Below are 15,295 nucleotides of genomic sequence, written 5' to 3'. Positions count from 1 at the left end.
TCATCTTTCACTGACCTTTTCTTGGTGATGCTGGAACTCGGAGGCTTAGTCATTCAGCAATCAATCACGCAAAACGGGCTAGGTATGAAATTGACCACAAATCGGATGCGGGTGTGTTGCTTTTTTTGTAACACCTAGCATGTCAAAAAGAATCGAGGATGATACACTGCTTTTGATCATCTTGCAGCTCAACGTCAGTCCAGATGTCAACAGGTTACATGTGTTTGGAGCATGTTAGGTGTTGTTTTCTGACCGGGCTCTAAGTGTGTTGGGCCTTGTAGGTGACCCGTGGGTGATGGGGTTCGGCTCCTTTTTTTTAATGTTGAGAAGATCAGAAGTCAAAGAAGTCTGATCTGCTGGTCAAACATTCACATTTACAATCAGCAGCAGTGATGAGATGTGTTCCAGACACATCTCATCAAATGAGGTCCCTGCCTAATGTGGACTAAATTAATTATAGGCATCCATGATATGAAAAAGTTTGAGAATGACTGCCATAACATCTTAAACCTCCTAACCTGCACAATAACATGTTAACATCTTAACCTCTTCTTAACCTGCACAGTAACAACAAAGAACACACTGTGTTGTGTTGTGTTGTGTTGTGTTGTGTTGTGTTGTGTCGTGTCGTGTCGTGTCGTGTCGTGTCGTGTCGTGTCGTGTCGTGTCGTGTCGTGTTGTGTTGTGTTGTGTTGTGTTGTGTTGTGCTGTGTTGGGTTGTGTTGTGTTGTGTTGTGTTGTGTTGTGTTGTGTTGTGTTGTGTTGTGTTGTGTTGTGTTGGGTTGTGTTGTGTTGTGTTGTGTTGTGTTGTGTTGTGTTGTGTTGTGTTGTGCTGTGTTGGGTTGTGTTGTGTTGTGTTGTGTTGTGTTGTGTTGTGTTGTGTTGTGTTGTGTTGTGTTGTGTTGTGTTGTGTCGTGTCGTGTCGTGTCGTGTCGTGTTGTGTTGTGTTGGGTTGGCATTTCTGAAAGCCTTAAATGCTGTGTTACATGCACTGAAATACGCTTACACTACTGTGTCAATGAAACGGACGTGACATAGAGTTGAAGGAATCACTTGTTGAGTCACAAGACCTCAGCCTGGAACCTGATAGCGGGGCGTGAATGCATAAAATCTCATATTCAGTGTTTTGATTTGAACGTGTCACATGGATTTCAGAGGAAAGAGATGGTCAAAGTTGAAAGAATCTTGTCTCTATAATAAATGATGAACAGACTTACTTCCAAGATACTAGCTAGCTTACATAAATATTTTCAGTTTGAATGAAGTAAATGTAATCAAGAGAAATCCAGATGTTCCATATAGGCCTAGTAGGCTGAACAAGGATAGGACAGGGATATGGAGGATCAGATGAGGATATGCAACAAAACATCATGGTTATTAGAGCTGATTTCTTGCATCGATTTTGGTTCTTTGATGATTTATGAATAAATGTTGCTGTCAGCCAGCTCCTTAAGCAACGAGGATTAAATAAATGTGTGACCACGTGTTTATTTTCCACATGCGGATCGATTTTCAATACAATTTCTAAGTAATCATTTTGTTGCGCACGCTGCAAAATGTATATGCAAGTTCATGACAAACATCCATGTAGCATGTTATTGCCTCAGTGGTACTGAAATATCTGCTACTGTAGAAAATGGCATGCTTGTATTTGCAGATGAAATGTTGCAATTACAAATCCCACAGGTGATCAAACACTTTGCAAAAGAGCAAACAGAGGTCTGACAGAAGTTGATTCTACATGCTTTAAACAGAGAGCAATACTTTCAGCCTAGGTGTTGAGCAAATGGGCTGGCACGGATTGCATACAGAGAGATAAGACTTTGTAGGATTGTGGCTATGCAATCTTTGTACAGACCCCACAAAATGCACACGCATACACACACACACACACACACACACACACACACACACACACACGCACACACGCACGCACCCACGCGCGCGTGTGTGCACACACACACACACACACACACACACACACACACACACACACACACACACACACACACACACACACACACACACACACACACACACACATAAACACACACATATAAACCTAAATAAATAAACAAAAAATACTTGCTACCAGCCATGGACTCTGCAATAAATAGACTGGAGTTTTATTTCCACAAACATTTCTCAGAGGCAGAGCTGCTCTGGAGGTGCAACTCATCTGAACTAAAGCACAGTGGACAGAGCCAAATAACTGCAGAGTGGAAGTTAGCTAACTGGCAAAGTTGAATGCCAAAGAAGGAACTCTGATCAAAATATCCTATAATAAGAATGCGTGAGTGTGAGTGAGTGAGTGAGTGAGTGAGTGAGTGAGTGAGTGAGTGAGTGAGCGAGCGAGCAGAAATTGTGTTTGGCCGCTGAATCTTTCTAAAAGTGTAAAGACCACCCCTGCCGGTGACCTAATGGAGCCATATTTTTGAATGATGTAATTAGGGCCCACTAAATGGGCAAAAATTGCTGGTTCAGCACCATGGAGAGCTCAGTTTTTTAGCTAACGATGGAAGACACCTGAGTGGAGGAGCACAGCTGGGCTGAGTTGTAAAAAGCAACTGTTCTGAGGTGGTAAAGCAGGAAGTAAAGCAGGTGTAACCAATAACATTAATGAGGGCCCTGGCACTGGAACTAATGGTTAATGGCGACACACAAAAAATGTTCTGTGGTGTAGGCTGCAAGCCGTAAGGCATGGATTCAGAAACGTTCTGATGTCAAACACCCCCAAAAATAGATAGCCTACATAGGCCACACACCCACATTTAACATGATTTTGTCCTATGGACCGGCCATAGATTTTGTTGTTGATTTAGTGTTGTATAACTGTTTACTCTATACATGGGGGCTTGGGTAAAAGTGGTCAGAGTTAAACCCATTATTAGAATATGTATTCATACTCTTTCTGAATGGAATCATTTCTAGTGAGTTATTGACATTTATTTTCTCTCACTATGCCAGGAACCCCGAAGGAACCCACTTTGAGGGACCCCTTTTTAACATTATTGGACCACAAGGTTACACTAAACTGATTGATTGATTGATTGATTGATTGATTGATTGATTGATTGATTGGTTGGTTGATTGATTGGTTGGTTGGTTGGTTGATTGATTGATTTTATTTATTGATATAGAAGACAACAAAATCCAAGGGATGACATGTAAAAGTGTGAACACTTATTTCCAACACTAGGGATGTCGCGCGCTATGCGCGCTCGATTCCTAGGCTCGCCCGCTCTGCAGGCTCAAGCCCGTCCTGCAGCTCACTGAGCATCACTGATGATGTCACAGTGGGATTTATGACATCACAGTGGGACAATCACAGTGGGACAGAGAAACAAACAAACAAACAAACAAACAAACAAACAAACAAACAAACAGAGAAACAAACAGAGAAACAAACAGAGCCCCAGCTCCATTTATATACTGATGGTCCCTACTGAGGCCTGAGAAAGTATTTCTTCATACTAACAAGAAAATAAATCACCTAAACGAGTTTGTTGTCAATGTGGCATTTCGGGGGAGTGCATTCTTCAGTGGAGATGATGACCATGCTTTCGTCATCACACAGGCTCAACCAACCATTAGCCAACTACTGCTGTTTGTCCCGCCCCTATTCGCTATTGCTTCATCCTGCACAAGTTAGACATCCTGACACGCAAGTTATGTTTTTTTTAATATATATATCTGTGAACACATTTATTTTAATTGAAATACATAGCACAATCACCAAGCCATCTAATATTTTTATTGTCAGGAATTATTTCAACGTGAACTGACGCTGAAAATCATTGGCTCGCAAAAGCTGTCCGTCAGACCCACAGCATCATGCTAGGTTGAGTCTGCATAGCTTTTCCACGTCAGTAGTGTTTACCAAGACCAGATTGACAGCTGCTGGATGTGGTAGATTTGTTCACATTTGGAGCATTTTCTGTGGGTGAATGAATTAATAGTGTTCTGAGTCAACGGGTTTTCATGCAGTGGAATGTCCGAAAATTCTAGTTCACCTATTTCTGGTGTCGAATTTAACTTTGGGCTTCTTCATTCACTGTTGGCCGGCTAGCCTGCTAGCTTGTCTAGCTAGCCTAGCATTAGCTGCAGCAGGACTCCATCTTGGAAATAGCAACCACGGACAGGTAACGTTAAGGTGTTTCATTCTGGTAAAACATCACAGGTCACGTTACATCTAAATGTGTTATTTTTTTGACAGCGGGTGCTTTCCATTGAAAAGTTAATGAGGTAGGAAGGAACTGACTCATTTTCTGAGAGCACCAAAGCTAAAATGACAAAGCGACGTTAGCTAGTTAGCAAGTTGGGTAGTTAGCTGCTTGGTTTCTAGCTGGTGTTGTTGTGACACCTATGTAGACACGTCAACAGGCTGACGCCCTAACGGTAACGTTAAATCATCTTCCATTGCCTCTCTTTTTATGTTGCCAGAGGACTGTCAGATGGCTTTCCTTCTCTCACTGCAGTAGACAGCTAGGTTGGCTCATTAGCACTGTCTTTGCTTAGAAGCTAATCCAGTTAGCTATAGCTGCTCGCTAGCTCTCTTGACAGCTAACCAGCTAACAAGTGTATCATTTGTTTTTGGTGGATTGATGTGTCGCATTTATGTCTGACAGGTAATTGGCCTTTTTTGTGACAGGAGCCATTGTGCATACGCTAGAATTTGCTTTGATATAGCCGGTGTTTAGCTCGGTTGTCTGTTTCGATAGCTGCATCTTATCATTAACGTTATGCGAGCAGCAACCACAAAGTCCTTAATTATGCTTTTCAACCTTAGAAGACCTTTACTCATTTAGCTTAGGTTAGTTTGAGACTCAATGTTACTTAGGAGGTTGTATACCCCGGATTTGACATCATAAATACCCATGACCGATTCAGAAGATGGTAAACTATTTTGCAAATCAAAAGGTGGACAAAAGGATTGTAGCCAGGTGTATTTGCCCTCCACTAAGTTACATCTCTGGTTGTAGGAGTTGAATGGTAACGTCGTTGAGTGTTGGTTCATACATGTACTGGTGAGTTCACTGTACACACTGTAGCTGAGCCAGGAAAAATCTTATTACATCATCAGTGTAGCTTTATGCAGCCAGTCAGTGAATTTGTTTACAATGGCCTGCTGAATACCTGTTGCATTCTGTATTTTGCTGTCATTGATATCCAGGGGTAAAGCATGGGGAACTGGCACATAGTTTATTATAACATGCAGTGATTTATGCCCCCCTTAGTAAGCCTCTGACTCTCAGCATCACTATGAAACGTCACGACAATGAAGCATAGTACATCTGTGTTCTTCATACACATAATATCTCAAAGCATATAATACCGGTGCTGAGAATGTGTTCAAAATGTGTGAATATTTTTTGTGTCCAACTCTAAGCCTGCCACTCTGTCCCCTACATCTTAGCCTTTTGCTATCATTCCTTCATCCGCCTATTGTTTTGAATAGGCTGCTTACCATGAATTTAAAAGAAGGTGACCTCTGCCCACCAGTCTCAATACTCATACATCTCCCTGTAGTATTATCTAGAGTGGCTTCTATGACACTGCAAAAGGTTAATCCGGCCATTTTGGGGGACACTGCTTGTCAAATATGAACAGCATGTCATTGTGATACTGTTTGGTTATCCAGATTGGTTTGAGGCATTGTCCAGGTAATCTTAGCTATTATAATGCTGTTCTGGTTCTTGGATGCTATTCAATTGAGGTTGGTACAGTAATGTAATGTATTGAAAGTCCTTTGACTTCAAACTTAACTGGATATTTGTGTGTCAGATTTTATCATTGGACTTATCCATCCATCCATCTTCAACCACTTATGCGGGATCGGGTCGCGGAGGTAGCAGTTGCAGCAGGGGACCCCAAACTCCCCTTTCCCTCGCCACATTAGCCAGCTCTGATTGGGCGTTCCCGAGGCATTCCCAGGCCAGCGTGGAGATATAACCTCTCCACCTAGCCCACCGGTCTGCCCCGTGGTCTCCTCCCAGCTGGACTTAGTTACTTTTAAATATTGTCCAGTACTCCAAAATAATTCCACTGTCCTCCTCACCAAAATTGTTGTAGGATAGATAAGAAGTGACCATAGCTGTTGAGAAACATGGTCAGACAGGTTTTACTTGAAGGTTGGATAGTTTTTAACTATTGTTTATAACAATGGGGTTGAGGATGAATAGGAGAGAGAGTGTATACATAAGCCTCAGCAGCAGAATTACTCTGACTTCATGAATTATTAAGACTTCTGTGTATAAAAAACGGTGTCAGTCGGCCTCAAGTTTTGAGACATCTTACATCCATCCCATGGTCACTGCTGACCACTGTACCCTCTCTCAGACTGACCAATAAAATCAGAGCAAAAATAGTGGCTCTGCATTAGCTGTGGAGCAGATTCCTGTTATGCTGCTCAGCTCAAAGTGCAAACATCTAAACTTCTGTAGACACATTTCTATGAAAAACGATGTAAAAAAAAAAAAAAAAAATTACCAGGTAAAAACAATTATTGGTAGATAATTTTAAATGTTTAAAAGTCCTGGGCATGTGAGCCAAAAGGATAATTTTGGACACTGTGATGGGTAAAACCTGGTAGAGTTGCCACCAAAACCAAGCAACCTTTCTTCTGTTTTACTCTCAGAAAGCAGGATGGTGGACAAAAATATCTACATCGTCCAAGGTGAGATTAGTACTGTTGTTGGTGCCATCAAGAGGAACTCCAGATGGAATACCCACACTCCATTGGTAAGTGAATTATGGTTATATATATCCTCATTTTAATCGAGTTAAAGGGATAGTTCTGATTTTTGGAACCCTAGCCCTATTTGTTATTTACCAATGATGGTGATTGGTAGATTCCTGTCTCAGCACAATCCATGCTGTTCCCCATACTAGCTCCAGATAGTGAGCTACAAACCAATACAAGGTCAATGGGGTCACGCTCCTGTCTATGCAAGCTGACTGAGGCTCACTGAGATTTTGTGTGTGTGCACTGTGGAGGAAATGTCAGTACCTTCTCGGAATGTCACAGCTAATAAATGGCAACTGTGAGATGATTTTGAGACCCTAATGACCTGGGGCCGGTTGCACCAACTGGTCTTACGACTGGTCTTAAGCTAAGTTGGTCGTGACTTTACGACCTAACAGCTACGCCGGTTGCACCAAGACGGCTTAAGCCTTATTTTCACTATGCCCAGGCGTAAGAGTTATGCCTGGTCAGGAGGAGGCGTAGCGCCTGCCTGTAACAGAGATCTCCGCGGAGACCTTTTTGACCGTCATCATCGTAACACAGCCAGTTCTCCGTCTTTGAAGCACGATGTTAAGATTATAACTAACTAGTTGTGTGGCTTAGCCTTCCCAAATGTTGCCGTTCATTTTTTTAGAATTTAATACATAGAATTGGGAACGTTACATTCAATTTCATTCAGACTGCCTGACACTAATCGCCGCCGCCATTTTCCCCCGGGGCTTCCACAGGAGGAGGGGGGTGGGAGGAGGGAGGGTGTAGTGACGCACATACAGTAGTGGGTGACGGCGCGAGGCACATTTGTGGGCCAATCAGAGGGGCTTCCCCGACAATTCACATGAACGCGCATTGCTATGACCAGCGTAGTAAAGACCAGACATAAGCCGTGTTGGTGCAACAGGCGTAAATCCACTCTAAAGACTGGTCTTAACTAAGACCGACGTAGGAGTTACGACCAGGCATAGTTAAGACCAGTTGGTGCAACCGGCCCCTGGACACACGCCCCGACGGCTGTCAGTCATCAGTCGCTGTTCTTTTCACACGGCACAACTTGCTGTCTTGTAAGCGGGAGTCTTGAAGTCGTTGTGGTTTTCACACTATATGACTGAGCTGCGTCAGGGCGTCACACAGACGAGTCCACAAACGCAGTCTCACACTGGCTTTATTCTTTCTAAACACATGCTCGCACAACATATGGGCCAATCTCTGCAAGTGGTTCAAAGTGATCTTAGTAATGATCCTACTAAACATCTAAGATTTGCATAGCTAGGGGTACGGTGGCGCAGTCGGTAGCGCTGTCGCCTCACAGCTAGAAGGTCCTGAGTTCGATTCTCGCCTGGGACGCTGTGGGCGCTGGAGTTGTGACCCCCCCCCCATATCTTCAGTGCCTACTGCCCAGGTGGGCTATCTCATTGAAAGGGCCTTTCTGTGTGGAGTTTGCATGTTCATGTTTTTTGGCGAGATAAAAAAAAAACTCACCGAAGGAAAGCTAGGAGCATCTAGTCTGAACCGAACTGGGCATAAAGTGTCAAACAAGCTATATTATAACAAGGTGGAGGCCTAAACATACTTGCAGGACTTGTGGATAGACTAATGAGCCATTTCTCTTTTTCTAAAGAAACGATAGCAGTAATTTGAATGGATTTCAGTCGGTTAAAGTCAGCTAAATCATGAATTCAGTTCTATAATCAGTAAATATTGATGGCAGTCTTGTATTTGTATCATTCTCTTCTCAGTGTAACAAATTCTCACAAAACCGTAAAACACCTGCTTTATTGAACACATTGAACTGAACACATCCAGAGACTGTGCATTCGTGAATCAAATTAAATTCAATCTATTCTGCATTTGAATGGCGCAGATTTCTCTCATTGTCCTCCCCGGCGTGCTGCCATTATCTCTGCTGCTGTTAGTCATCTTTTCTTCTGTGCACAGGATGAAGAACAGGACCCGTTACTCAACAGCTTCAGCCACCTCAAGGAGGTCCTCAACAGCATTAAAGGTAAGTCTGCTGGTGGGAATGTAGGTCGAGTGTCAGCTGCTGGCATCGTTAGGAGCTGTAGGCTTACTTACAGTCACTCTGCAGGGTTTCCTTTATATGCATTTAGTAGCGTGATTTAATTTTGATTAAAAAATCCATCCAAGTATACAAGGCATTGTCCATTTTCCTGGTGAGAAATGGCAGATGCAACATTTACACAGGACTTGATTTTATCCTTTGTAGAAAATAAAACATGTTAAAAATCCTATTTTGGGATGGCAACCTGAATATAGAGCTGTGTCTTTCAGCATCATCCAGGCCTGAAAAGTGGAAAGGAGAGAGAGAAGCAGAGAGGGAAGAACATAGAATTCGGCTACCAAAAGATACACAGAACCAAAATGCATTTACATAAAGCTGTGAAAGGGCAGACATAGCACTATGCACCACAGAGGAGCTGCAGGTGAGCAGTAATGTGCATCAAATACCTGTTGCTACAGAATGGAGCCAAAGCTATGAAGTGGGAGCTGAACATTTTTGTTGGTGCCAGATCATTAGCCAATGTTGCAAAACAGGATTATGCACATGGACATGTAAGATAATAAATTATAATGATAAAACCCCGGTCTAAAATCGGCATCTAGCAGCTAATCGTTTGTGTAATCAAAAATGTAGTCTTCCCTGTATTTTCTCTTGTGTCCCTGCAGGGGTGGGCAAGTATTTTTCCTGGGAAGGGAGGGTCATGCGGAAATCTCTAACCACTCGATTCAATTATGGCAAATCTGTCTCAAAATAAAAGCCAATTGAGGTCATCTCATTCGATTTCTTTAGCTTCATAAGTAAGATGGTGTGGTTTGTCTTAGACCTCCCGGGCCAGGCAGAACCATCACAAGGGCCGGTTCTGGCCCCCGGGCCGTATAATGCCCAGGTCTGCTCTAGTGCCTCGGTACCAGAAATATCGGTGGCCTAGCCTATCTATAAATTTATTGCATGAAGAACTAACTACAGTAGGTGATTGCTCCGTCGTGCGGGCTAAACACAGTATTGGCTTGTTATGGCATACAGTAGCTTCATAGTTTTTCATTGGCTGTTGATGGGATCCATTCGCATTTGAGTTGGTGACGACTATACACTACACTACCCGACTGCGTCCAGAGTCCGCTTGTAAAAATCAAACATGTTTGGTATGATCGTAGTGGCTCCGACTCTGGAGACAAGAGATTAGAGTCTGTTCCCCGAACATACTTATTGATTAGTCTGTACCCCTCGCACACTTATAGATTTTCCCAATTGAGAATCCTGGCTAAAATCGGGGCAATAGTTGTCTAGTGTATTCCCCAGCTATAGGCAACCATGCGGGATAGAGTGCTAAGAGTCTGCATATTTCAAATGAACAGGACACCAGGTGATTTCAATGATTAGCATACCTTCGAACAGAGAGGAGGAATCAGTGAAATCACCTGCTGTAGTCTTTGATCAGTCTATTGATAGACTGATTCATCTGTCAGCCGATTAATGGAGATTTTGAGATAATCAGCCGGCTCACGAGGCCGATGCACAAAAAATGTCTGCTCTTAAACACAGGTGAGGTTTGTCCATATAACACACGGGGGTTGACAGCACAACTGGAAATAAAAACAGTCAGCATGGACTTCAGTTGTACAGTACAAACCGAAGGCAATGCTGACTGGTAGGTTTTCTCTTTCAATTTTCCCTGTTTCAATACATTACTTGAATAAACCTCGGGGAAGTGGGACCTTGAGGTTGAGCATATTCAGATTGCGATCACAAAGTGCCTTTTTCCCTTGTCTGAAGAGTCGGGGCATATTTAATCAGGTGTGCTCAGTACATTTCCACCGAGAAATGTCTCGGCCTTCCAGGTTGGTCAATATTATCTCTCTCAACGTCTTACTGTGCATGGGATTTTCTCCATTAGATCATTTTTACGGCGTCCCAAGGAAGCAGTACCACTGTTTATTCATCTTTTTTTTTCCAAATGCCTCATTATGAGTAAGACGATGAAGGTAAATGTTACGTGGAGTTGTGCAAGTGTTCCTCTCCACGCAAAGAAGTGGGAAACTTTCAAACCATGTGCATCGGCGGTCAAGACAACTCTGGAAATATTCAATCAGACTTAGACTGTACTACACTATTATCAATATCTGTACTTTGGAGTTTGCAACTCATTGAAAGGAAAAATCTGCCTTTTAAAGTGAAGTCACATACTGGCCAGAGTTGTACAGTCGTGATGAATCACGTAGATACATCAGTGTGTTGAAAATCCACCAGTTTTTTAGGCCTATCGACTTTCATTAATACCTACTTCTGAAGTGAATATTAAAACACTTAACTAGTATTGCGTAAAACACTAGTGCAGGTTTGACTAATCGTGCATTCATGTGTTCCTCAGATACATCGTATTCACCATATTTACGAGTTGTGAGCACATGAACGGCCCTTCGATGTCGTATTTACGAGTGGGAATTTCGGAAATTTCGATGATACACGAGTTTCCGAGCAGTGACGTTCAACAATGGCGTAAAGTATGGAGCCCGTGTCACCAATTAACTGTCAAAAAATTATATATATCGTTATTCTGTTCATAGCTATCATTTATTCTAGTAGTTGCACATTATGGCCTATGTAGCTATACCATAATGACCCACTATTGGTAAGAAAACACCAGCCATGAAAAAACAACCTTACTTCTGGCATCCTTGTTTGTTGCTCTTTAAGACCAAGAGCACTTGAACAGTGTCCTGTCGTAATTACCACGTCACCACTGGTAAATACGATATATCCGAGGAGCACATGAACGCACCATAAGTCCCAGTGTTTGACATTAACCTCGCGTCACCAGGCTCTTCCCGGTCGCTCTCGCCAGTCGCTACGAGTTAGAGACAAAATAAGAAGCATGGTCATACCAAACAAAATATTCAAAGAAGTACTTGGAGAAACTTGCCGGATCCATAACATGACAGTACAGCACTTTGCTTCCTACGTTCCGGCCATAGCCGGAAGTCACAGAGCGAGGTTTTACCATCCAGACTAGTTTGACATTAGCACGTTGCATTGCAGGAAGTAGAATGCATTTCTGATTGCACCAGATCCCATATTTTGTCTGAATTTTTCCCCCTAAAGGGATTTCAGCCACTTGTTTTGACAGATATGAATAAGTGGAAATTAAATGAAATAACACGTTCATAGATTCCTGCCCAAACTTCATATTTGTCGATCATTGGTGAGCCAAATATCTGCATCTCTGTATCTGCATCTATTTTGTGTTTTGTTCACTCTGTTAGCTGTAACCCAAGGTACCAGGATAGCCTGTGTTGTGTCTACTAACACAGTAGTTGGTAGTCGTAGTAGTAACACAATAATGCTTTCAAATGCAATGAATCATTTATAATTCACAAGTTCAGAAAAAATTAACTGATTACGTAATTGTTGGAGGGGTACTAGAATGGTGGCTGTTGCCTTGGCTGTTCTTCATTAAAGGATAAGTCCAGTGTGATTGGAGTTTTTGCTCAAGTCATTTCCTACATTCCTTTGCTGTTTTACGTCATGGTAGATAATTTTTCAGTGCTTTTATCAGTTCATCAGATATGCATTATTTTTCCTACATGTTAGTTTTCAAAGTAAATATTTTGAAAGATTATGAGCCAGGCCCGTTTAAAAGAGGGCAACAATTTTAAGCCAAAAATGTGTAAAATCTGCAATCCATTGTCAAAATGTATACATTGCATGGTCCATGCAACATATACATTTGTTGTTCTACAACACCTGGTGGTGGTGTAGCGTATGTATTTTCTGCGAAGAATCTTCTAGTGTGCAGGAAGAACGGGATAGTTAGCATGGGCAGCGGTAGCCACTACGGCTGAACAGTCACAGACAAAGAAGAGAGCGCCATTTACAGAAAGTCAAACTTCCTCCTGAAACTCCTGAAGCTTCCTTCATACCAGTCCTCGCTCATCAGTCTGAGCGACACTCGTTATCAATCACGTTCTCAATCGCACATCAGACTGTTTGTTTTCCACGTGTGAGGACTGAACTAGGAAGGACTGCCTTTTCCTCTTACGCCCCTGACAAATGGAATTTGCTCCTGAACACGTTAAAACTGGACCAATTAGTCTCCTTGGAATCTCTTAGAGCAGTGGTTCTCAAATGGGGGTCCGGGGACCCTTGCCAGGGGGTCCGCGAAAAGTTCCCGGGTAAATACAAATTATTATTATTATTATTTATTTTATTTTTATTTTTGCAAAAGCTTCCATAGTTCAACGAAAATATTTTATGCTTTAAATCTAAAATGGTTCATGGATTGCATTCTAATCGCGGTTCGCGGTCTTAAAGGGATACACACACAAATTCTGCATCGGGTATCAATGGGTTAAGGGCCCACGATCGAACATGGTCTCTCCCTCCATCACCATGTGTGGTGATTGATCACGTGTGAGTGCCAGTGTGTGTGGAAATGGGAGCGGGCGCTGGCCGACAGCCGCCCTCTCCGGGACGAAGCGGGCCAAAACTCTGCGGACAGGCCCTTTGTGTCGACGTCATGCCTTTGCAATGAGGAGTCCTGGCATCTCCCTCCCCGCAGCCTCTCTCCAGCTTCCAGTCAGCAGCAGCAGCCGGGAGCAATGGGAAAGACGCAACACATGGAGCCCCCGCAGGCCGCCACGGTCCCGGCCGGGCCCCCCTCCCCTCCCACCACCTCCCACCTCCGCTGGCCCCGGACCTGCCTTCCTCCAGGGAATGCCTCCTCGGGCCGCCGCGAGATGGACAGGCACTGCTGTGCCAGGGGCCTGGGAGGAATCCAGCCTCTCTCTCTCTGCTCTCCAACCCCTTCTCCCTCCAGCCCTCAGATCACCACAAGCCTTGTTAGTACTCCTCCATTAGCCAGCACAGCATCAGGCAGGCAGCCATTATATCCTCACCTATACCTCCATTCCATTACCGCGCTATATTGCATTTGAGTTCTGAAATGGATGTCAAAGATCAAATTAAAATAGTAGCTTCTTCTATGCGACGACGTACTACGGTTAAAGCGTTACTGTTTTTCTCCGGGTTATTGTTTCAGGACGATTTGCATGAGGTAATGAGTCCACGTCAAGGGTATTTGGAGCCCTTGCTGCATCCTTAAGCCCAAATCCCATGCGCACTTGGCCTCTCAAATGCTATGTCCAGACCCTGATGAGAGAGCAAATGGAGATCAAATAACCACTGCTGGAGCGCAATTCTGTGCTTGACAGACTGGTCAATTTGTTTTGTTTCTGCCTCGGCATAACAATCTAATAGGTCTCTCTCTCACTCTCTCTCTCTCCCACCTCTGTGTGTGTGTGTGTGTGTGTGTGTGTGTGTGTGTGTGTGTGTGTGTGTGTGTGTGTGTGTGTGTGTGTGTGTGTGTGTGTGTGTGTGTGTGTGTGTGTGTGTGTGTGTGTGTGTCTCTGATGTTATCCACAAAAACACACCAGTATTTCGGTGTGATGTCTTGTGGGTGGGCTGTGTTGTGCTGCTGCTCTGAGGGTTCACAGTGGCCCAGCTGTCTGCTTAATGAAAGGCCAGTAATTCCATTCACTCTGCTGTGTGTCTCAGCTCCCTCTAACAACACAAACGCCAAGCAGCCAAGGAAATATGGATTAGTCCATTAGTCGCTGCAAGGTTTCTCAGCCTCTCTCTCCCTCTCTCTCTCTCTCTCTTTCTCTCCCCCCCTCTCTCTCCCTCTCCCTCTCTCTCTCTCTCTTTCTCCCTCTCTCTCTCCCCCTCTCCCTCCCCCTCTCTCTCTCTCTCCCTCTCTCTCTCTCTCTCCCTCCCCCCCCCCCTCTCCTTCTCTCCCCCCCTCTTCTTTTTCTCCCTCTCTCTCTGTCTCTCCCCCCCTCTCTCTCCCTCTCCCTCCCTCTCTCCTTCTCTCCCCCCCCTCTCTCCCTCCCTCTCTCCTTCTCTCCCCCCCTCTCTCTCTCCCTCTCCCTCTTTGTCTCTCTCTCTCTCTCTCTCTCTCTCTCTCTGTCTCTCCCTCTCCCTCTCCCTCTTCCCCCTCTCCATTGTTGAGGGTTTCTCTATTCTGGCTGCTCTCCTCTGTCCTGCCCGGTGTGATTGGCAGCAGCATGTGTGCCACACAGAGTTGGAGAGCAGCAGTGCAGCTGGAAGTATATCATCTGCAATTTTAGTTGGGTAAATATAGCAGGGAGTCTTGTCAAGCGGAGAGATAAATTGTTCTGGGAAAGGAAGTGTTGTCTCTCTTTTCTGAGAGAAGGGAAAAAAAAGTTTTCCTCCTCCAAACTTCTGGAAGATAGAACGTTTTTCCCTCTTGATTTCCCAAACAAAGAGGGCACAGTGGAGGAGACGCCGGGCCATGTGTTGCGATGCCTCAGCTCCACCTTTTGCCCAAATCAGACCCAGGAAGCAGCACCCATGCCTCACATTGAAATGGGATGTTCTGGACCGGGCCCTAACGCCTGTGTCCACCTAGCGTCTTTTTCCGACTGTTAAACGCTGGGAGTGCGCTGGGGAGCGCTGATCTGATATACAAGGAAGCAGTCTCAAACTAACGTTAGGTCAGTGCGGTACTAGCTTGATAG

General features: G+C 44.0%; 1 protein-coding gene across 1 annotated transcript in view; it reads left to right on the top strand.

Annotated features, from left to right (window-relative positions):
- The first annotated feature begins 3,923 nt into the window (after positions 1-3,923).
- The window catches only part of gbf1 (golgi brefeldin A resistant guanine nucleotide exchange factor 1), a 105,568-nt gene continuing 94,196 nt past the window's right edge, over positions 3,924-15,295 (top strand). The window contains exons 1-3 of the mRNA XM_083650564.1: positions 3,924-4,142; positions 6,638-6,741; positions 8,678-8,744. Coding sequence (XP_083506690.1) covers positions 6,646-6,741; positions 8,678-8,744 — 163 coding nt within the window. The 5' untranslated portion in view covers positions 3,924-4,142; positions 6,638-6,645. The remainder of the gene's footprint in view (positions 4,143-6,637; positions 6,742-8,677; positions 8,745-15,295) is intronic.

Source organism: Poromitra crassiceps (genome assembly GCF_964638095.1).
Source record: "Poromitra crassiceps genome assembly, chromosome: 14".
Classification (NCBI taxonomy): domain Eukaryota; kingdom Metazoa; phylum Chordata; class Actinopteri; order Beryciformes; family Melamphaidae; genus Poromitra; species Poromitra crassiceps.
The sequence above is the reverse complement of the archived record's forward strand: the minus strand, read 5'-3'. Positions and strand labels throughout refer to the sequence as shown.